Raw genomic sequence first — 22475 nt, 5'->3', positions numbered from 1 at the left:
TGCAAATTTTGCTCTTTGTTACACAGATGTATATGTGAAGTACCTACAAGTACTTCATTGGCGTTGCTGTGGATTTACACTGGTGTAACTGAGAGCAGAATTTGACCCTACATCTTTGAAAGAGAGGGAGTGTGGCAGAGAAAGAGAGAATTAGAAGCTGATTTGCTAACTAACAGCCGGGTTAGTCTTTCCCATCTGGGAAAAGCACAAAAATGAATGTGGGATTTGCCTTGCCTCTCTACCCCACTTAACAAGACTGACCTTAGTTACACTTAATGTAAATCCAGAATAACTCAGTGTAAGTTACTGAGATCAGAATCCAGCCCTGAACATGTTACTATTAAGGACTCGCTTAGTTACCAGGAACCCCAAGGGTAAAAGAGACAAAAATTCTTATTAAAAACATGTTTCCCATTTGAAATGTCTTAAAGAGTGTTTTCATTCATATGTACCACAGTTCATGCAGCCTTCTGTAGTTTGCTTTATGCCACTCTGATCATAGAAGCATGTGACACTCAGTAGGCTATCATGCTTTAAACCACCTTATCTTTTTTGACAAATTTCCCTTTTTTATTTCAGATGAACCTACATAGAATGCATGAGGCTAAACTGGTAAAATATGACAGAAAAAAAAAAACACATGTTGGTGCTATTATTATTTATAACATAGCACATAAACCGTGTGCTCTGACGCATGCATGAAAACTAGCCATATCCAGAAGCTATAGAATAGGCACAGGTTTTTAAATTGTTAGTCAGACGGTGAACTGTATGTTTCATATTTTCCTTTAACTTTCAGATGCAGCATGTAATGGCTTGCAAAGTAAGTATCTGTTGGGACCTCTGAATTTAAGACTTAACCATTATTATTATGTCTCTTGCAATATAAACTAGGGACCTCCCCCCCCCAACTCCATTGTGCTTGATGCTGTACAGGTAACACAAAGTAGTCCATGCCCCAGAGAATTCACAATCTGAACATTTAAGATGTTGAGTAGAATCATAGAATTGTAGGGCTGGAAGAGAACTTGAGAAGTCATCAAGTCCAGTCCCCTTTGCTGAGGCAGGACCAAATAAACCTAGACCATCCCTGGCAGGTGTTTGTCCAACCAGTTCTTAAAAACCTCCAATGATGGGGATTCCATAGCGTCCCTTGGACGCCTATTCCAGAGCTTAACTACCCTTATAGTTAGAAAGTTTTTTCTAATATCTAACCTATATCCCCCTTGCTGCAGATTAAGCCCTTTAATTCTTGTTTTACCTTCAGTGGACATGGAGAACAATTGATCACTGTCCTTTTTATAATAGACTAGCCAGTTATTCCCCACTTTGTAGTTGTGCATTTGATTTTTCCTTCCCAAGTGTAGAACTTTGCACTTGTCTTTATTGAATTTCATCTTATTGAATTCAGACCAGTTCTCCAATTTGTCAAGGCTATCTTGAATTCTAAATACCACCTACTTATATATAGCATTTATATAGCACTTTTTGCCAGTAGCACTCAAAGTGCTTGACAAAGGAAGTCAATATCATTATCCCCATTTTACAGATGGGGAGACTGAGGCACAGAGCGGTGTCGTTTCTTGCCCAATGTCACTTATCAGGCCAGTGGCAGAGCTGGGAATAGAATGAGGGTCTATTGAGTCCTCATCAAGTCATTTATCTACTAGACCACACTGCTCTATAGGACAGCAAAATATTAACACAAAACAACTGAAAACTCATCAAAAGCTGTTATGCAACCCTTTGCTGATTTCATTACTTTCGTGTGCTTAAGGATGCATGCCAAACTCTGTACTTGCAAAGAGAATTTGTGTAGTCTCTGACATGCAACGTTGAAACTAATGAGTCATTCTTTCATCAGGTGTGACATGTAAGGAGTGAAGTGGCAAAAGCTGCTTTGAGAGAAGCACCCAATTCAAATGGCATTAGTAAGTTGAAATGTGATGTACAGGAGTGGAGTATTTAGCCAACACAAAACTTGCCAGACTTGTTTTGAAGCATTCCTTACATTTTGCAAATCATCTATGTCTGATTAACCCCTTCAAGAAACAAGTCAATCACAGTGTCATTTATTTAGATCTTGTGAACTTCCGAATTCTCAGGTACTATATAAGGAGGGCCAGGATTTGCCTAGATGAGCTCAATCCTATTGTTATTACTATTATTTATTATTTAGGAACTTATTTGTATATAGGCCTAGTTATCTGTATTTAGATAACTTATTAGCCTTTATAACAGATGAATTTCATCACTCAGTCATCATTCCACTTGCAATCATTTAGCTATACTACATATTTACTCTTTAAGGATAACAACAATAAAATAAAATGAAAAATTCTATGTAAGAAATTTAACAGTCAATGGATCTACTTCCTTCTGGAGCTAGCAGAGTTGGGGTGGGGAATCACCTTTGTGTGACCCAATATGCAGCATAATATCACACCTCAAATCTCTGTTTAGAATAATATAATGACATGGGGTATATTCTGACCTCGGTTGCACTGATGTAAATCTGGAATAACTACACTTGATTTACGCCACTGTAAATGAGATCAACAAGTGGCCCTATATACTGAAAAAATGGGATGAGTTAACCTTCCCTTTTATGGCTATATCAGCCAGGTACATTTCACTAATGTACAGTATGTTCGGAATAAAAGCATGTTAATCTGTTTCAGTGCTGAATCTATCTACTGTCTTTGGGGTTACTGGATCACCATATCGCATTTGATCTTAATATACTTTGCATTTATATAGCACCTTCCATCCAAGGATCTGTGCTCAGTTTTTCATTTATTTTCCTCTCTCATTTTACTGCTTATTTTTCACACATGCCCTCCAAAGGGGCGTTTCCTGTAAAATGTACTATATTAATTGCTATAGGCTTTTCTTGCATAGACTTCCCTCCTCATTTGTACAAGACTAAGAACAGACACCAGCAACCAGTTTAGAATAGGAAAAAGGGATTCTGTATGCAATTGAAATCCATTCTGACTACCAGGAATACTATAGAGTCATTCTAGACTATTACAGTTATTTCAACACTAAGATCATACAGAATGTGTGATTCCGAGGGATTCTGAGCACCTTCAGTACCCTTTGATGTTAAACAAGTGGCAGGATCTTAGTATCTTTCACAATGTTTTAAATATGTTTATACCAATTACTAAGTATAGCATTTTAAATATCTTAAAGATATACTCTGCTATTAAGAATATGTATATGGAAAGTGACTTATATCTAGGTTGTATTGCACCAGCCCTGTCTTTGGATTAAAGCAATAATTTCCCAGTTAAGAGCTATCAGCTGGGCCTGCCTGCTTATTGTATTTATTCTCATCAGCATATTTACTTCTCAAAAGGATGCCATACCAGAACTCTCCATCATCTAGTTCTGTCTGACAGAGGCGTTTTTGCTCCGATGGGCTGACTGATCGCCATTCAGGAGAACTACAAGAAAACAAAGTCAAGCTTTACAAGGATGTCAAACACTTCATTTCCCTTGTCTCAAAGACACCAGCTGGATATATTAGCAGCTTACACAGTTTTCAGATTGATCTTGTTCGAGCAGTAGACATAAAGGATGCCTTTACAGGGCCTGATCCTGCTGCTGTTAAAATCAATGGCAAAACTTCCATCCACTTAGGTGCAAGCAAGATCAGGCCTAAAATCTTGAGGTGACAGCACTCCTGCATTATCCAGTACCCTGTGTTTGCAATGTTTCCCATAGTGAGAATAGGGAATACTACAAACACCAAGGTAAATTTAAGTAATGGGAGTGGTATATCTCTAGATTGTACATACACTGTATTGTAAACCTTGTTGTACATCTGCATCGTCATTGCAAAGATAGTTTGTCAGTAGTGTAGGACCTTACCCTGCTTCCAGATGAAGTCAGCGGAAGCAGGATGGGGCCCTTTCATTGTACAAAAGAGTGAAGAGAGAGACTGGAATACCTGAAATCTCCATTGAAAATCTATTTTTTCCATTTCCATTCACTGCTGCAATTCCTGGCTCCAGGAGGGATTGAAGCAGAAAAGCCTAGATGCTTGATGAAAGCCTGCTTTTTCAGTAGTGTATTTCCTACCTGATTCTAAGCAGGAAGTACCAGAAGTCTCTTATGAGATTACTAACCTAAAACCCTGATCCTGCAAGTCTGTGTGTTAGTGTACACTCCTATGCCCACATGGGGTCCCATTGGCCTCCGTAGGACTCTGTGTGGACAATGAGCTCTGCATTAGCAGTTCCACATGCAGGACCAGAGTCCCTTTTGGCAGATACAGCACTTCAGATAAAAATCTCAAATGGCTGGATGCCTATTCTGAGCTAACTGCTAAATCGTTTAAGGTTTAATCATCAGTAATTATACAGACCAATTATTCTCCCATTTTTGGAATGGAGGAAGGACGATGACTAACTTGGAAATGTAAATATTTGGGATTTATTTGTGGATCATTTTAAGAGAAGAGACATTGAAACCGTGCTGTAAATATACCATGTCTGCCAATTATTTCACAGATTTTAAAGGGGCAGTCAGAATAATTGTGGAACTGAGTCTCCTTTCATTTATACCAGCGTAAATCAGAAAAAACTCATTTGAAGGCAATGGAGATAAAGTAATGTAAGAGCTCAGAAACAGAATCAAACCTGTAAAATATACCTAATAGGGATTTCCAAAAAAGAATGCCATTTTCACCATTTATGCTGATTTCTTTTAAAGTGATGATTATTTGCATTTCATCCAGCTTGGATAGTGAAAACAGACTAGGGAGTTTCCCTTTTTTTGCTCAGTTGGCATCTGTTGGATCTTTAGCTGTTTATATAGCAAATGTAATGTGAAGGATCCACACAAAAAAAGTGAGGTCCAAATAACTGTCTTTAATAACTGCACTCAACATGCAAGGCCTAGCAACCTATATACCTGGCAGGTCAGGCTTCAGAAACATAGAACTCCGTGAGCGTCATTGGAGGACTCACAAAATATTTAAAGAGATACTGTCCAATTCCTATACACTACCTCAGCGCTTCCCAGCTGTCGTGCAGTAGCACAATGTTTGGATGTTTGTGTTGAAAATACTACAGGGGAATATTTAAATAATACAAATGATACATTTTCCATTGGAATTATCTTAAAAATTAACGACAGCATTGATATTAATAGTGGATTTTGTTTATATTTTTAACAATACCTATGTTATGGGACTAAACAATCTTGACACCGCCTCTTTAAATGGTAACTGAGCAGTCTTGACAATACTGAGGTCAGGATGTTATGACGACAGTACTGCTCTGCATGGGTAGGCTGCTAATTAGAAGAGCCCAAAACCAGCGTAAGCTGCCAATAAGTGCAAAAAACTAGACTTTCCTTCTCAACAGTCTGACCTCTCTGCAATGCAAATACTTGTTATACAAAAAACTAACTTGTCACTCCAAGGGCCATTCCACTCCACTTGCCCCCATGGATTCCTCGGCCTTATGAGTTGCACCTTTCGGCCTCGGTAGCTCACCTAGATATAGGAAGACAAAAATAGAGAAATTTCTGAATGGCCTTAGAATGTAATGGGACTGTTGTTGGTGTAAAAATCTCTGGCTGGCTGCTAACATTAACTAAGAGGCAATTCTCCCCATAGTGCATAGGCTGCATAACTCCGCAGGGCACTGGGGAACTCTGCAGGAGGAAGTGTGCAGGGGGGAGAAGGGATGGTGAAGAGGTGAGGAAGGAGAAATCTCCCATGAGGGTTGCGTTAGAGCTCCCTTTCACAGGGGAGAAGAGTGGAGCTGGGCGAATAATGGAGTTGTTTTTTGTTTTTAAATTTCCAGCAAACCAAAAAGAGTTTCAGGCCGAGCTGAAAATTAAATTGTCTAAAATTTCCAGCAAACCAAAAAGAGTTTCAGGCCAAGCTGAAAATTAAACTGTCTAAAATTTCCAGCAAACCAAAAAGTTGGGGGGAAAAAAATCATTTCAGGTTGAACAAGACATTTTGTTTGGCCCAAATGAAACATGCAGTTTCAATTTCATGCATTTTAAAATAATATTTAATTTGTAAAAAAATGAAAGGAAATGAAATTTCAAAATAAAAAGTTGCTTTGAATTAAAAAAATCAATGTTTTGTTTCCAAAATGTCAAAACTAAACATTTTTGGGTTTTTTCAGATTTTTTTTTCCCAACCAAAATGGTTTTGTGAAATCAACAATAATTCATAATGTATTTTGGTGTCACAGAATTGACATTTTATGCCGAAAAAAAGTTTTGGTTGAAACTTTCACCCAGCTTTGGAGAAGAACTGGAGAATACATACAGTCCTCTGGCTCCCAGATCCCCACCCCACCCCCAACTTCCCTTTGGGCACAAGAAGCTGGGCACAACAGCTTAGATGGAGGGATGAAGGGCACGCCCTGTGTGGCCTGCCAAAATCCTGTCCCCTCCTCCGACAGCAGAGCCACCGCAATTCTCCAGCTAAATTGCATCCATGAGGTGTGGAGAACAGCATTTATGACCTTTGACTCTCAAGCTCTAGGTTTCCACCCTTTTCCAGCCCACTCTTTACCACCTACTGTCAACATAGCAACAACTGGAACATACCTCATCAATGCCAGTGACTGAATAAGCATGACCCTTTATGAGACCGAAAGGGGTTCGAGCTTCTGACTCAGCTGCACTGCTGGTCTAAAATATGAAAATATACTTTGAAGTGTAAGTGAAAATACATGCCCTTGACATGACATTGTAAGTGGTGACACCCAGTCAGTGTCTGGGCCTATCGCATCTAGATACACTGCGAAGTTAGCGGCTGTACTAACAGATACTGGGAATGACAGTGTAGCTTTTCCTCTTCCTATGATGCTATACAATGGCACACCCTTAAAGGGAAGACACTTTCTCCACAAAAAAACCCCTTCACTCTATTTTTTCATGTATTGGAACAATATGGGACTTTCTGCTGAGATCGTCATCAATAGGAATGTTCCCAGAGTTCCAGGGGGAAAGACGAAGCATTTAGGGGAATGGTGAATGAATTATCTTCTTCTACCCCAATGGGAGGTTCCTCTAGGTCAGAGATAAGATACACTAGCAGAATAGTGTAAGGAAGCTTACACAGCTGCTGTCCATATGGTGCCTCGTCTGTAGATAAAACCAGTCTCCAGTGCTGTAAATCTAGTATCTTTCATGAACAGCAAAATTAATTTACAAACTCAGGCATTGACTCTGCAAAGCCCTCTGTGCCCCGTGGCAGGGTTGGAGACAGAAATAATAATAGCACAAAAATTGTAACAGTAATCACTGAAGCCAGTAGACACTGACCCCTGCCATGTGACAGAACTATGAACAGCTTTCACTCTGACCCAGGTCAGGTGAATGGGGCCTGGAAATAAAATTCACTATTATTACACACATAAATAAATTGGACATACCAAGCTGAAATGCAGTGACTCTCTTCTTCTGAACAGCTGCCATAATAACTAAACTGGTATTGCACATACATTAGATCACAGCTACTGGTTATAAATTATTGACATGTCTATGCCCAAATTATTTGCTATTAATTTCAGCTGAATTTTTTTAACACCGGTTTTTACTTAAAAAAATATATCCAGACAAAACCAAATCCCCAACTAAACCATCTCTAGTATTTTACTTACATCAATAGAACAGCCCACCATTGAACCTCTTTTGAGAGCTTTTTCTAAGATTTCATAGAAATTTTCTGGAGCCTTTTTAACTTCATACATTTCTCCAACTCCTCCAGTGAAATCTTCCATGGCTTCTAGTGTACTGCCTCCTTTTAAGGCTTCATAACTCCCATTCAGTCTGAAAAATACACATCAGCAGTGAAAAATGTTCTTTAAAACTTGATTAGGTTACATTGAGCATGATTCTCTCTCACTTACACTGGTGCAAACCAACAGTAGCTCCACTGAAAAAACTGGGTTCAGTGAGAGGAGGATCTCAGTCCCACCTTGTTAATTGCGGCTCGCACCTCATCCCAGTCTCTGTTGGTTCAAATCCAGACCAGGCGGTCAGTGACCATACTGTCAGTTGTTCAGAAGTCTGCTGCTTGCAAAACTGGGAGATAGCCATCATCACTCTCAGCAGAAAAACATGGAGCAGGCTTTAGTACTTGATCCATTTCTCACTGAAGCCAACTGGAGTCTCTCCATTGACTTTACTGGAACTTGGATCAGCCCATTAGGATTAATTTAGGACATAGTACCTCTAGGTCAGGGCTGCAGGAATTGCAATGAATAAATAAAAGCTGGTGACTTGCACTGTGTGATAAACTGAGCGAGGCATGCCCCACAATGCAGATGGTACTTACTTGGCATAGGCTTTTTCCAGTAAGGCACTCCAGAATTCATTGTTTTCAGCTGAGTGCAGAAAAACCAAGCGGTCTTTGAAGGTGGGCAATCTATCATCAATAACAATATCCAGCCATTCATTGTGCTGCCAAAACTGTGTTGAAAGGAGGTAGAGAGAATTGTTTGATACCCTGTAATATTTCCTAAGGCTAACACGCCTCTCTAACTACTATATTCCCATGATTCTCAAACGATTTTAACTAACATTTGGGAGCTGTTATAAGACTAAAAACATGCCGTTTTTTGTGAGTCAGGTGAAATCTGGCCCCAAATAAGCACTACCTTTTCCCCATTAAGCCTCTTTGCAATCAAGTCAATAAAGAAACAGTTGGGTTTCTGTTTTCTAAACCTGACACAAAGACACAGCTGTTATGAAACGCCATAGACACAAACTGTCATGCCTGGAACTGCATCAATTTCCTGATACTTAGCCACTTCATATATGCTGTAATGGAATAAATTGTGGTAAATTATTGAAACTATACTGAATATATATGAGAGCTGTGTGTTGGGACAGACTTTCAATGAACATATACATTACAAATGGAAGGACAATGAGTGCTATGGTACAGAATAGTAAGTAAACTGAATTCAGAGTAGATAGGAATTTTCTGCATTCCTCCAAAATTTCTCTCAGTCCTTATGATAAACTCCTAAAGAATCCAATAGAATTTTACAGAAATTAGGTACGGTTCTATATAAATTATTCTAAAAATCTATAACATTGAACAGAATATACCATTTCTATAGAATTTTAAGCCAACCTAGAAAATTCTATAGCAAAGATCTAGTCTATTCTATCCATATTCTTATATCATGCCTTCCGCCATGGTATCTGAGTACCTATAGTTACATATTATATTCTATAAGTTTGGTTTTAAAATTTATATAAATTATCACTATTATATTATATTGGACTATTTAGAAGGAACAGGAATCTGAACTAAGTCAAATACACTGACATTAAAAGTTGTTAAGAATAGTATTATATTTCTTGATCTGAACTAGATATAAAGTATCATGAGATTCAAGCCATCTTAAACAAACATATATACGGTAGGACCAAGTCCTCCTCTTGATTACACCTATGTAACCCTTTGACTTCCTGGCAGTGGGGACACATGTAATTGAGAATAGAATTTGGCCCTGGGTATTTAAACCTTTCTGAAATGATGCCATGATTTCTAACACCGTACCTCCTTTTATAATGGAAAAACAGCTATGTGTGACTGTGGAAAGTTAAAATTTTTCTAGGTTTCTTTTCAAAACTCTCATCTAAGGTGAGTTCAGCAAGGACTGCTTTGAATGCCTCGGTCATCATTTGGAGGTCAGACTAGATGATCTAATGGTCTCTTTTGGCCTTGAACACTGTGAAATCCACTTCTACAGTAAACTACCAACTCTGTCACTAAATGGACCAGTGCATTTAACTACCCAGCCCCTAGAAGTGTTTGCATTTTATGCTATATGTTTATCTTACCTGAAAGTGAAATATTCCAGCATAACCTGGTCCAAAATTTTGATCTTGAGGTACAACTCTGGCTAACGCTTTTTCGTTCAGTGTAAGAGAAGCAATAGCTGCTAATAGCCAGCAGTCACCTGCAAATTGAAAAAAACAATACACAGATCACCAATAATATATTGTGAAAATATACACAATATACAGGAAACAGACACTGTAGCAGCCTTGTCTCAAACTCTATGGACAAGATTCTGATTTCAATTATACTGGTGTAACAGAAGTCAATGGAGTTATTCTGGATTTATGCCACTGTAATGAAGATCACAATCCTGCCCTATATGTATTACTTGTTCTGCATTTAATTATGTATTAAGAGTCCTCATTTGGTGGAGTAAACTCATGTTGATTTCATTTGTTTGTATTTTATTTCCTATGCAATGTGAGTTGTTATGCAAACCAGCCATAACTGACTATGAATACAACTACTGTCAGCTGTTTTCCTCCATGCATTGGACTAAATTTTGCTCTTATTTACTATATCATTGCAAATCCAGACTAGTACCACTGAAGTCCATTGTGTTATTTGGATTTACACTTATGTGACTGTAAAATAGACTTTAGCTCATTATATTGAAAGTTCACAGAGTTTGGGAAGTACTTTTTGCCATTGGAAAAAATTGGATGGGGCTTCATTTGCTGAAGAAATATAGAACTGGAAGGGACCTCAAGAGGTCTTCTAGTTCAGTCCCCTGCAGTCCAGGCAGGACCAAGCATTATCTAGACCATCCCTGACAGGTGACTATCTAACCTGCTCTTAAAAATCTCCAATGATGGATATTCCACAATGTCCCTAGGCAATTTATTCCAGTGCTTAACTACACTGACAGTAAAAAAGTTTTCCTAATGTCCAACCTAAACTGCCCTTGCTGCAATTTAAGCCCATTGCCTCTTGTCCTATTCTCAAGGGATAAGGAGAACAATTTTTCTCCCTCCTCCTTGTAACCTTTTATGTACATGAAAACTGTTATTATGTCCCCCCCTCAGTCTTCTCTTCTCCAGACCAAACAAATCCAATTCTTTCAATCTTCCCTCACAGGTCATGTTTTCTAGACTTTTAATAATTTTTGTTGCTCTTCTGTGGACTTTCTCCAAATTGACCACATCTTTCCTGAAAGGTGGCATCCAGAACTGGACACAATACTCCAGTTGAAGCCTTATCAGCACAGAGTAGAGCAGAAGAATTACTTCTTGTGTCTTGCTTCCAACACTCCTGCTAATACATCCCAGAATGATGTTTGCTTTTTTTTTTGCAACAGTTACACTGTTGACTCCTATTTAGCTTGTGATCCACTATGACCCCCAGATCTCTTTCCACAGTATTCCTTCCTAGGCAATCTTTCCTCATTTTGTATATGTGAAACTGATTGTTCCTTTCTAAGTTGAGTACTTTGCATTTGTCCTTATTGAATTTCATCCTATTTACTTTAGACCAGATCATTTTGAATTTTAATCCTGTCCTCCAAAGCACTTGCAACTCCTCCCAGTTATGTATCATTAGCAAACTTTATCTGTGTATGTACTCTCTATGCCATTATCTAAATCACTGATGAAGATATTTGAACAGAACCGGATCCAGAACTGATCCCTATGGGACCCCACTTGATATACCCTTCCAGCTTGACTGTGAACCACTGATGATTACTCTCTGGGAATGGTTTTCCAACCAGTTATGCACCCACCTTATAGTAGCTCCATCTAGGTTGTATTTCTCTAGTTTGTTTATGAGAAGGTCATGTGAGACTGTATTAAAAACCTTACTAAAGTCAAGATATACCACATCTACTGCTTCCCCTCATCCACAAGATTTGTTACCCTGTCATAGAAATCAGTTTGGTTTGACACGATTTGTTCTTGACAAATCCATGCTGTTACTTATCTTCTAGGTATTAGCAAACTGATAGTTTATTATTTACTCCATTATCTTTCTGGGTACTGAAGTTAAGCTGAGAGGTCTGTAATTCCCTGGGTTGTCCATATTCTCCTTTTCACATGACTTACTATTATAAGCCAAGCAGTTTGATGGCTAGTTGTCCAGCAGCCATGGATACATCAATACCCTGTTTTTAAGCTAAACTTCAGGAGAGGACTGGCTGGCACCAACCAGGTAAGATGCAATGAGGAATCATTCAATTCTCAGCTTCCTTGGAAGTCGTATAACATTGAAATCAGTGATAAAACTTTCATTTGGCCCCAACAGGACCAGGCGTTGACCTTTTCTGTGTGTTTTTCTTCCTCAAGATGAAGGCAAGGCCTTGGCTTTGTGTTAGTGACTCACGGGAAGGGAAACTGCTCAGTAATGAAACAGAACAAAATGAGTCAGCTGTGCTTGTTCCAAACCATGAGGCCTGCTGCAAGTTCTGTGTTGTTTGCACAGAGTGAAGGGAGGAGTGAGTGTTTCACAGGAGGCAGCAACTGCACAAAGACGAGTATGATAGGAAACCATTCAACTTGCAATGTCCACCTTATGGAAATATCCTATAGAATTCAGCTGGGATTCAACGAATAGGTTTCTATGCAAATGTAATAGGGTTGCATAGAAATGACTCTAAAAAGCTATAGAATTCAATAGAAAATCATAAACTTTCTTTTGTGAGACAAGGTGGGTGAGGTAATACCTTTGATTTATTCACACTCGCCCCCACCCCCCTTTGTCTTTCTAATATCCTGGGACCAACAGAGCTACAACATCACTGCAAACTTTCTTTATGTTTTTCAGATGATCCTGCAGTATTGCATAGCAAGAACAGAATTCTCTTAAATTCTATAAGAGTCTATAGCTGTAGTACTTTTTGAGTGTCGTGCAATTCAATCCAAAGCACCCATTGTTTAGAGTAGGGGTGATTGAGAAGCTAAAACAAATTTAGAAGTTAGTCACATAGCACCAGATGCCTGTACTAAATAGCTTTATCTTTTTCAAATGAATTTTTACATTCTTATTTGCTCTTTCTCCTCCAGGACCAAGTAGCTATGTCATGGCATTACTACTCATGTTGCATCAGTGCATAATATTGCCAAACACAACACTGGCATCAACCTGTGGTGTTGCATTAACATCATGGGACACAGCATCAATACATGTCTGTGCAGTACCTTGCTATGATGATAGCTGCATCATAACTGCCCAAAATGTATTTGAAGCTCTAAATTGCTGTAAAAGCTAATATGTGCTTACAGAACACAGACTTGGGACTTTCCTGTGAATTTCATGATGGATGGCAACTGGCAGCACTAAATTCTCCCTAGCCTTTCACAGCTCGGTCTCTTTAATTTGGAGGGAAGAAAGTGAGTGTTTGCCTCCACAGCAAGCAATACTTTTATCTAGGCATCCAGAAATGGGTATGAAGTTAGAATGAGAACACATATTACTTCTGGGTTTCACTTCTTCCACCAATTTAGGGAACAAGGGATTGGAGAGGCAATTTTGCCTACTGGATAGAGCACTGGACTGGGATGCAGAAGACCTGGACTCTAGACAAGGCTGTGCTGCTAGGTGACCTTGGGCAAGTCACTTCCCGTCTCCGTGCCTCAGTTTCCCCATCTGTAAAATGGGGGTATTGATATTGCACTCCTTTGTAAAGCACTTTGAGATCTACAGATGAAAAGTGCTAAATAACAGCTAGGAATTACTACTATATAATAACCATCCCCCCAGATTCTAGAATCTCCTATCCCACAGCATTTGAATAAGTGTGGAATAATTATGTAAAGGGAAAACACTCACCAAGATCCCCTTGACAAATGTCAGTTCTTGTGGCTCCTCCAACTATAAACTGTGGGTCTTTAGCAATTTCCTGAGAGAATAAGAAAGAAATAAAATCATTTAAAATATGCCTGGAAAAATATAGCATCATTTCTGGGATGAACCTGTCACCTGATATGTTACAAACATCACGGCAAGCCTTGGGAAACTGGCTACCACACAATAGTACAGACACTGTGTTACACTATTTTGAGCCTTTAGTTGTTAATTATAATGTGTTGCAGTGAAAGGATCATTTGTTCTAATTTTTTCTAGTTAATTTAGTGCTGATGAAAGGTACTGGATTGGCAACTATGAAGATTGAAGGTCTGTATTTACCTGTGGAGCATTCATAAGCCTAGGCCGTGGTTAGCAAACGTGATAACATCTTCCTTTTAAAAAAAAAGAAAAGGCTGATCCCAACTTTTGTTTGTTCTGCCAAGTAATGTTAGCTTTAAGTAGGCACTGGATCAAGTATGACACTCCACGCCCTTGAGTGTTCAAAGGTTGACAGGGGCTGAGACTATAAGACACTTGTAGAAAAGAAGGCAATTTTGATGGGCATTTCTTTGATTATTTTATGTTCAATTAGAAATATCTCAGATGTTCTGAATTGGCTAGAAAATTATATTTGTAAAACAATATATCTGTCAGGGATTTTCCCCCTTGAAATCTAACGTAAGTTGTCACTTTAAAAAAAAAAAAAAAAAAGCTTTCACTCCCTTGCTGCTGGTTTTCTATTGCACTTGTGTCTCATTGAATGGAACATTAAGACCTGATGGGCACCTGTTGATCTTTGTCCTTGAAGCACTCCTTTTACCTAAATATCCTAGGACTTATATGACTCCCATTACTGTAGTGTCCCACAGTCTTTGATGTATTTAGCTTTGCAATACCTCTGTGAGATAGGGAAGTACTGTTATCCCTGTATTACAGATGCAAAACTGAGGCATAGGGAGTTTTGCTCAAGATCACACAGGAAGTCTGTGGTGAGCACGGGCCTGAACTCACTCCTCTAAAGTGGCAGGCTAGTGCCCTAATCCTGTATCACCTTTCTTTCAATGGACCTACCTCCCTCTTCTTTTCTACACTCTCAGACTCTCTGGCACACCTAAGAGATCTCCCTGCAGTTCTACCATTGTACTGGAATACAGGTAGCTACAACTACCTTCTCCTGTCTCCCTCAAGAATGAAGACAGATGCTAGTGCCCATCTGTGAATGGAACCAGCCAGCCAGTATTCATTCAGGACTAGAAAGCAATCACTTCAATCTTCTATAAAATGGGGTTTACTATAGTGACAAAGAGAAACCTTTTAAATATAAAGGACACATAGAAAATACGATAGCATAAACCTCTGACCCATCATCCTGATAAGTAAATGTAAGATGGCAGAATTGAGTGTTGCGGAATGAAGACCTGATCCAAAGCCCATTAAAGCCAATGGAAAGCCTCTCATTGACTTCAATGGGCTTTTGATCAGGCCCTAGGAAAGAAAAGAAATAACAAGGACAAAATATTCCCTCAAAGATTTTGCAATCCATCTTCATTTTGCTCTAGAAAGCCACCCTGCCTCTCATGACTACCTAAGGGATATTGAGTGTAATCAGGAGGGCAACAGATACATACCACCTTGACATACCCAAGGCAGCAGTCAAGTTACACCCACGAAATCACTATGGGTCCAAACCTGCAAAGTGCTGATCCCGTAAAAGTGAACAGGATTGCAGAGGTGTAAGTGACAGCACAACTTGGCCCTCTATCTCTATCCAGTAGCAGTTTCAATATCATAAGAATAAACACCTTTCAATGATGCTATGACATTTTCCGAGACATGTCAACACAATGGCAAATGAAATGCAACGTCAATAACTGCAAAGTAATGCACACAGGAGGGGATAATGTAAACCACTAAAACACATCACAGCATTCTAAATTAACTGTATCAACTCACGAAAGGGACGTGGGCATCAATGTGAAAAGCTCAATTAAGACCCCGCTGCTCAATATGCAGCTGTGGCCAAACAGAAGAAAAAAATGTTACATTTCCTAAGGAATGGGGTGGCAAACAGTATGGAGAATATTATAATGCAATTATATAAATCAATGGTGCAGCCTCATCTGGAAGACTGTGTAGTGCTGGTCACTCCATTTCTAAAAGGATATTGCAGAACAGAGGGGGTTCAGAGAAGGGCAATTAGAACGATGATAGGCCTGGAAAAATGCTCTTATGCAGAGAGACTGGTAAGATTGGGATTGTTTACCTTAGAAAGGAGATGAATAAGTGGGAACATGATAAAAATATACAAACTAATGAATGGTCTAGACAAGGTAGATGGGGAGCGCTACTCTCCCTGTCACAACATAAGATCAAGGGGACAGTCAATGAAATGAATAGGTGGGGAATTCAAAACCGATGAAAGGATTTTTTTTTCACATAACGTAATTAAATTGTGGAACTCATCATAGGTGCTGGACGTAGGAGTTCTGGCTTGAAGTGGTTTCCATCATAGATAAGGTTTACAGTTCAGTTCAATGGCTCTCAGCATCCTCACTATAGAAATTGTTCCAGCCCCCTTGGAACTCATTAAACCTGAAGTTGTTGAGGCCAAGAACTAATCAAATGATTGGACATTCATATGGATATCAAGAATATCCAGTTAATTTAATTAATGAAAAAAAATTGTGGAAGGGATATGAATCTCGTGTTTCAGGATTTAAGCCAATATCTAACTACTAGAGATTGGGATGAGATCTGTCTAGTGTAGGGATCTTATGCCCTTCCCTGAACCATATGATACTGGCCACCATCAGAGACTGGATATTGGACTAGATGGATCTTGTCTGAGCCAGTATGGCAATTTCTATGTTCTTAGGGAAAGAAAATAATTCTGAAGTTTTGGGAAATGCAGCTTCTGCATGATTTCTGACCACTGTGGCCATTAAATATTACTCAACTGGGCTGTTTCTATTCCAGACTGACCATCAAGGGATAAATTCATCCTAGGACTATGCCAGCTTCCATCATCTTAAACTCAGACATGGGGTCCCTGAGATGGAAAATCCACCAGGTATGATGATGCACAGTCACTGACTGTAACCTCTCTTCCATCGGGAGGCCCCAGAAGGGACTAGCACAGTCCAAAAAGTGGCTGGTGCTGATCCAGGAGGAGGCCTGGTCCAAGTGGCCTGGGGATGCAATATCAGTCACATGTGAGGCCCCGCCTCCGAGCAAGAAGCCCCTTTATTGATGCCTTTGCAAAAGGAGGAAGTTAAATAGTGAAACAATAACAACTGGGGAACAAAATGCAATCCTTCAAACACTGCAGTTACCTAGATGGAAAATGAGTTGGTTTGTATTTATTTTAATATCTTTAACAGTAATATTTCTATAGCGTCAGGCATTCTGGTTCCTCATAGCTAACCAAAGCCCAAGGTCCAGGTCTCCGTCTGGGCAATGAAATCTGGCAAGATCCAAAAACGAATAAGTTAAACAGCCTGCAGTTTTGGACTGTCATGGCACACTACAGAGTGAATCTGTTTTTCCAGGTTTTTGTTCATGGGGCAGATGGCTAGGGATTAGTACATGCAGAGAGGATGGGGTATTTTTATATTATTTGTGAAGTGTGCTTATTTTGTTATGTTGGGGTGGAGAACGGGGATAAGTTGCTGAATTTGTATGTGTATTATATTGTGTACATTTTTGGTACTAAGCACCTAGAAAGTGGGAAAGATGCTTTTAAAAATATTGATACAGCTAAATATGTTTAAAATACATTGATGCATAAAGATACATGTTCAGAGCAATTAATAGCAGCAGCTATTCGTAAAGATCATATGTAGTGTACCTGACTGCACACAGGATAAAACATGAGCAATCTCCACAGGAAGATAAAGAGCAGCAGCACTGTTTGGCTTTCTAATGTCTATTGACATGTTTTTAAAAAGTGGGTATTTGACAAAGTGGGTAGACAACACCACAAGAAAAGCCCTTGGTGGCCATATACGACAACAGTGGCCGCATTTGAGAAACACTCATTAAAGTCATTATCCAGATTTGCAAGTCACACATTAAGTCTGCATAACTTACACTCAGGTAGGGAGGAGGCTGGCACCTTTAGAGTGTTTTTTGGCTTCAAAGGAAGTGGCACAGGGCAGGTGACCTGGCCACATTCCTTCAAGCCAAATGCCTTCCCAGTAAGAAGCATTAGTGAGTTTGGTGTGTCGCAGTTGCAGAAAATAAAAGGCAAGTCAGCCCAGAGCTTGTCATTACCAGAACCACCTGCTTGTTACATACACCCTGGCATGTGTGATCTGTAACTAAATAATAAAAAGACAATTCATAGTTGTGGCGGAATGGAGGGAGCTAACCCACTCAGAGCCTCTGGCCCCCTTCCGCTCATCCCAGCTGCCTAAATAAGAGCTGGCAAAACCCTGAATAGCTTATCTTATCTGATAGCATTTGAGATTTGACATATAGGGCCAGATTAATTCAGCAGAGCTCCATTGACTTCAGTGAGGTTATGCAAATGTACACCAACTGGCTCACACTGTACACACACACACACCCTTTGACAAATTAGAAAGTCCTTCTTACACTGAATAAAGGAGATAAAACTATTTTTTTGGGGCGGAGGGGGGGTGCAAATCTGAGAGCTGACATCTGCCAATGCAGTTACCCCTATTTATTCTAATATTCTTTACACAAACTATTATCTGACTGTTATCTGATTTCTAATAATAATATTTGAATTGTATATAAATCCCATAGATCACTATTTCTTCAAGATTTAAAAATTCCAGGTCAATGTCAGAGATGATGTGAGAGGCAGCGTTAGTTAGTCTCCTTTATCCAAACATACAGAGACAAGATGGTTGTGGTAGTATCTTTTATTGGACTAACTTTTAAGTTGGTCCAATAAAAGATATTAACGCACCCGCCTTGTCTCGTTAATATCCTGGGACTGACACGGCTACAACTACACTGCTTACACAAATATAGACAGCCTGACACTTACTTACCCTCCATTACTTCCACTTACTGATATGAAAGGGGGATTAAACTGGCTTCATTTACATGCTGAGAAGCCAGGAGAAGGTGAAAGTAGGGTGTGGGCTGCTTTAATTTATACTTCTTACGCCCTCCCTTTAGTTGCTTTTCTTGCTACATTCCTCACACGCTTTCATATGGCAGAAAGCGCAGCCTAAAGGCACATCCCATGTCAAGTCACTTATTTGTCTTGAAATTCTTCCAAGTTCAGCTTGCAAAAACTAGTGATGACTGGATCTGGGGGAGATGCTGAAGACAGACCACTCTCTATTGTTACAAATAATGACTTGGAACAATTTTGATACTAATAGACCCCGGTAGAAGAAAACATTATCAACTATTTGATAGTCTTTGTGTGTTTAATAGAGAAATATAAACTGGGCTTTTGCAGATCTAGATCCACAAATATTTGCATTTGATACCAGATACAGTATGTAAGAACCACACAGCCACATCATCTTACTATAGCCACGCATTCAAATTCATAGCTTACCTGCAGAGTATATGCTTCACAACTGGATGGAGTAAATGAAATTCATACCCTTTCACACTTAACACCTGCAGGGAGCCACCCCATCTCTGGGACAGCAGTAGAGACAGCACTTTGGTGACCTCAGTCCCCTGTGGGTTAGGCAGCCCAGGGAGTAGGACCTAATGTGAGACGTGTCTGTAGCAATTCCATAGTTAAGGTTGAGTTTTTCACTTAAAGCAGGGATTCAGCCTCTTTCTTATGTTTGAAAAATAAGGTGCATTCTCCCCATAATTACAGCACATACACTTTGGATACAAAATGATTGTTCTGAGACTTTACAAGTAAATCAGTTAATTAGTTTAGGAACTATAATTAACTAAAAATGGGTCCTTTGAGAAATATATCATCTGCTGTCAGATCCTTGTTTTGTTCTTAAAATCTCAGTAACAGACACTTCACATTTTCCATATAATTAAAACTCACTGAAATCTTGTGCATAAGGTACACTTGAATATATTTTTTTTATGATCAATGGTCATTTCCCCCCATTTTTCTTCCTACCTGAAAGTTAGAAGCCTTAACTCTGCACTGCAGTGACACCATGCAGTAACACCATGATTAGAATCAAGGCATTTTAGTGTTTGTGACTGCAGATTAGATTAAACCAATTTTTTACAAAATTGTTTTTCTTTTTCCATTCTTTTCCCCCTTCAAGGTGTCACAGCTGGGCTGAGTTAAAGTTCCTGCTGAAGGAGAAACTTTCAGTTATATAGAATAACTGAAGAATAAACAGGAAAAGATGAGCATTAATCCTTAACAAATATTTCAAATATAGCCTTTGCATCAGATTTCAGCAAGTTTTAACTACATGGGAAGTTTGAAGTGTCTGTGACAGGGCAGAGTTAAAGTTGCCTGAGTGGCCCAACTGCATTTCCAGACCTTAACATGTTTGAATTTCTTTTAAATTTAACCTTACCTGTGGATTTCCTGGGTTTATAACGATAGGTTTTTGGATAATTACAATGTACCTGGAATGTATTTTACCCTAAATGACTCTCATGTATTCTCAACCTTAGCTCTATCTTAATATAGTTTTTGACTGTGAATAATGCTAGGCAGAGAGCTTGCTGGAAGTAGTCTATATGGACTACTAGGCAGAGTGCTACTTTATAGACTACAGAAGGGGGAACCAAAGAACAAATTAGCTGAATACAATATTCTAAAGTCAGTAAGTCATGTTTTCTGTCAGGGTAGAGGTGCTGGGAAGGGGCTACAGGAGTTATGCTTTGATATAGAATTTTTAAATGTTACTTTAAAGAAAAAGGTTTCAAAACCACCAAGTTGTGCACATTGTTAGTCTGTGGTACGATATGATTACTGTGACCATCATTCTTCACCTGCTTCTCCTATCGTTTGCTACACAGTTATGCAGCTTGTCTTACATTAGGCCCTGATTCTGCAAAGACTGAGGCAGGTGTTTAGCTTTAAGCATATGAATAGTGCCACTAAACTCAACAATGCTGAATCTGCTGTGGATATGACCTTCCATGGCCCTTACTTGGGATGGACAATATGGACAGAGGAGGATCAGACCAAAAATAAGTAAGAAATAGAGCATGCACAGGAATAGTGCAGGTATAGACATATACGTAAGACTACAAAAGATCTAATTTACACCTGTATTTATCTATCCATCTATACACAGCTCTCTATCTCTTTCCACACACAGACCATGTCAAGGTTCTTGCTCTTATTCCACATGACCACATCCTGATTCATACTGTAAACTCTTTGGGGCAGAGACTATGGGAGAAATCGTGGCCTCACTGAGGGCAAAGGCAAAACTCCCATTGACTTTGAGAGGGCCAGGATTTTACCCCATGTCTCTTATTTGTCTATAAAGCTCCATGCACACCTATGCGGCTCTGCCCCTATTATGTTCCTTTTTGTTTTGTTTGATTGTTCATTAAAAAGTCCAATGTCATCTGATCCTTGGGAGAAGAGATGGAATATATATATATGATGCATAGCAAGAGCAGTAACAATCTTTAAGCAGTGTCATACTCACCCCAGGCCTTTTCCATACAAAGGGGATGGGTGGCTTCTCATTGTAGAAGAGCGAGGAGATATTGGCTGGAAAATCACAGTCCTCAAATAGGGTCCCTCTCTGCTGGCATGTGCGCTTCAGCTCCTCATATGTCTGGCCAGAGGAGTGCGTGGCACGTGCACTCTGAGGTAGAGGGGGAGACCGTGGTCTCGAGTCCTGGTATATGTAAGGCATTGTTCTGCCCCACGTGCAGTAGCAAAGGCTCCAGTGATCAGAGATAAATGGAGGGTCAAGGGCCGGGAGGAGAGGAAAAACTCCAGCACCCACCAAACAAACAGACGAGAAAAGGAACGAGGGGCTCACTAAAAGAAAGACTAAAAGGAGACTGTGTGCTGCAGGGAAGTGAAAAAATGTGCCCAAGCACCTCCTCTTTTGCACCTGTTTGAATGACAGGGAGACCTCCCTGTTTACCTGAAACAACAATAGAAAGGAACGCCTTGAGAGCAAACAGAAAAGCAAATGTTTGCTCTTTTTAGGAGTTCCAGCTGCTTGGTCTATGCCCTCTGGTATGTTACCTCAGAACCACAAACAGGAGTTAAGAGAACTTTATTTCCTCCCTGTGATGTGAACCTGCTGCACCCAGGAAGAGAGACGGCAGGCATGTGAACACCCTCAAACCAACCCTTCTATGCTCCTATGATATAGCCAGGGTGTGGAACTATTTTCTTTGCTGGTTGAATGACTTTGAGAAATGCTACTGTGCATGAAAATCTTTTACAGCTCCTAGTAGAAAGTTACCTAATTATGGGCTCTCACCAGTTAGGTTCCTTTTACCATGCCTTATCTCTGGCCAAAGGTCACCTGAGATGACCACCACAAGTAGACCCCCCAAGCCTCAATCCTTCATATAACTACAGAACCAGGAGGAACCCCAAATTGCTTGGCCTGAGCCTCCTCACAGACTAAGTGGGGGGTCTCCTTCCTGCCATCTACTTCCATGGGAGAGGACAAGCATAGGAACTGCCCATAGGCCCAGGAACCTCCAGCACGATATGATATCAAAGTGAGGGAATGTTGTGTTGAAGGAGGGGCAGATGATTGGGGGTGGGGGGCTGTGGAATCCGCACAGGATGATTTGCCCAAGGTGGTGTGTGGACTGAGGACAGAGCATGGCTGGGGGGTGTGGGAAGGTAGGGGGTGGGGGGTTGAATGGTGAGGGAAGATGGTCACTAGACAGAGAGTCAAATGTGGGGTAGGTAAGAGGGCACTTTGCCTGGAAAGAGGAT

The 22475-nt window shown here is 39.8% G+C and overlaps 1 protein-coding gene across 1 annotated transcript in view; it reads right to left on the bottom strand.

Annotated features, from left to right (window-relative positions):
* CAPN9 (calpain 9) overlaps positions 1-21423 on the bottom strand; it is a 38789-nt gene extending 17366 nt beyond the window's left edge. Inside the window, exons 1-8 of the mRNA XM_067535983.1 lie at positions 21211-21423; positions 13604-13673; positions 9841-9959; positions 8321-8454; positions 7644-7812; positions 6586-6669; positions 5424-5509; positions 3375-3452 (exon numbers count right to left, since the gene is read on the bottom strand). Of these exons, the coding sequence (XP_067392084.1) occupies positions 3375-3452; positions 5424-5509; positions 6586-6669; positions 7644-7812; positions 8321-8454; positions 9841-9959; positions 13604-13673; positions 21211-21423 (953 nt within the window). The remainder of the gene's footprint in view (positions 1-3374; positions 3453-5423; positions 5510-6585; positions 6670-7643; positions 7813-8320; positions 8455-9840; positions 9960-13603; positions 13674-21210) is intronic.
* Positions 21424-22475: the final 1052 nt, after the last annotated feature.

This window comes from Emydura macquarii, unplaced genomic scaffold (genome assembly GCF_026122565.2).
Source record: "Emydura macquarii macquarii isolate MOO-44397 ecotype Brisbane River unplaced genomic scaffold, CSIRO-AGI_Emac_v2 contig_3517, whole genome shotgun sequence".
NCBI lineage: Eukaryota > Metazoa > Chordata > Testudines > Chelidae > Emydura > Emydura macquarii.
Note: the sequence above shows the minus strand (reverse complement) of the source record. Positions and strands in the feature narration are given on the sequence as shown.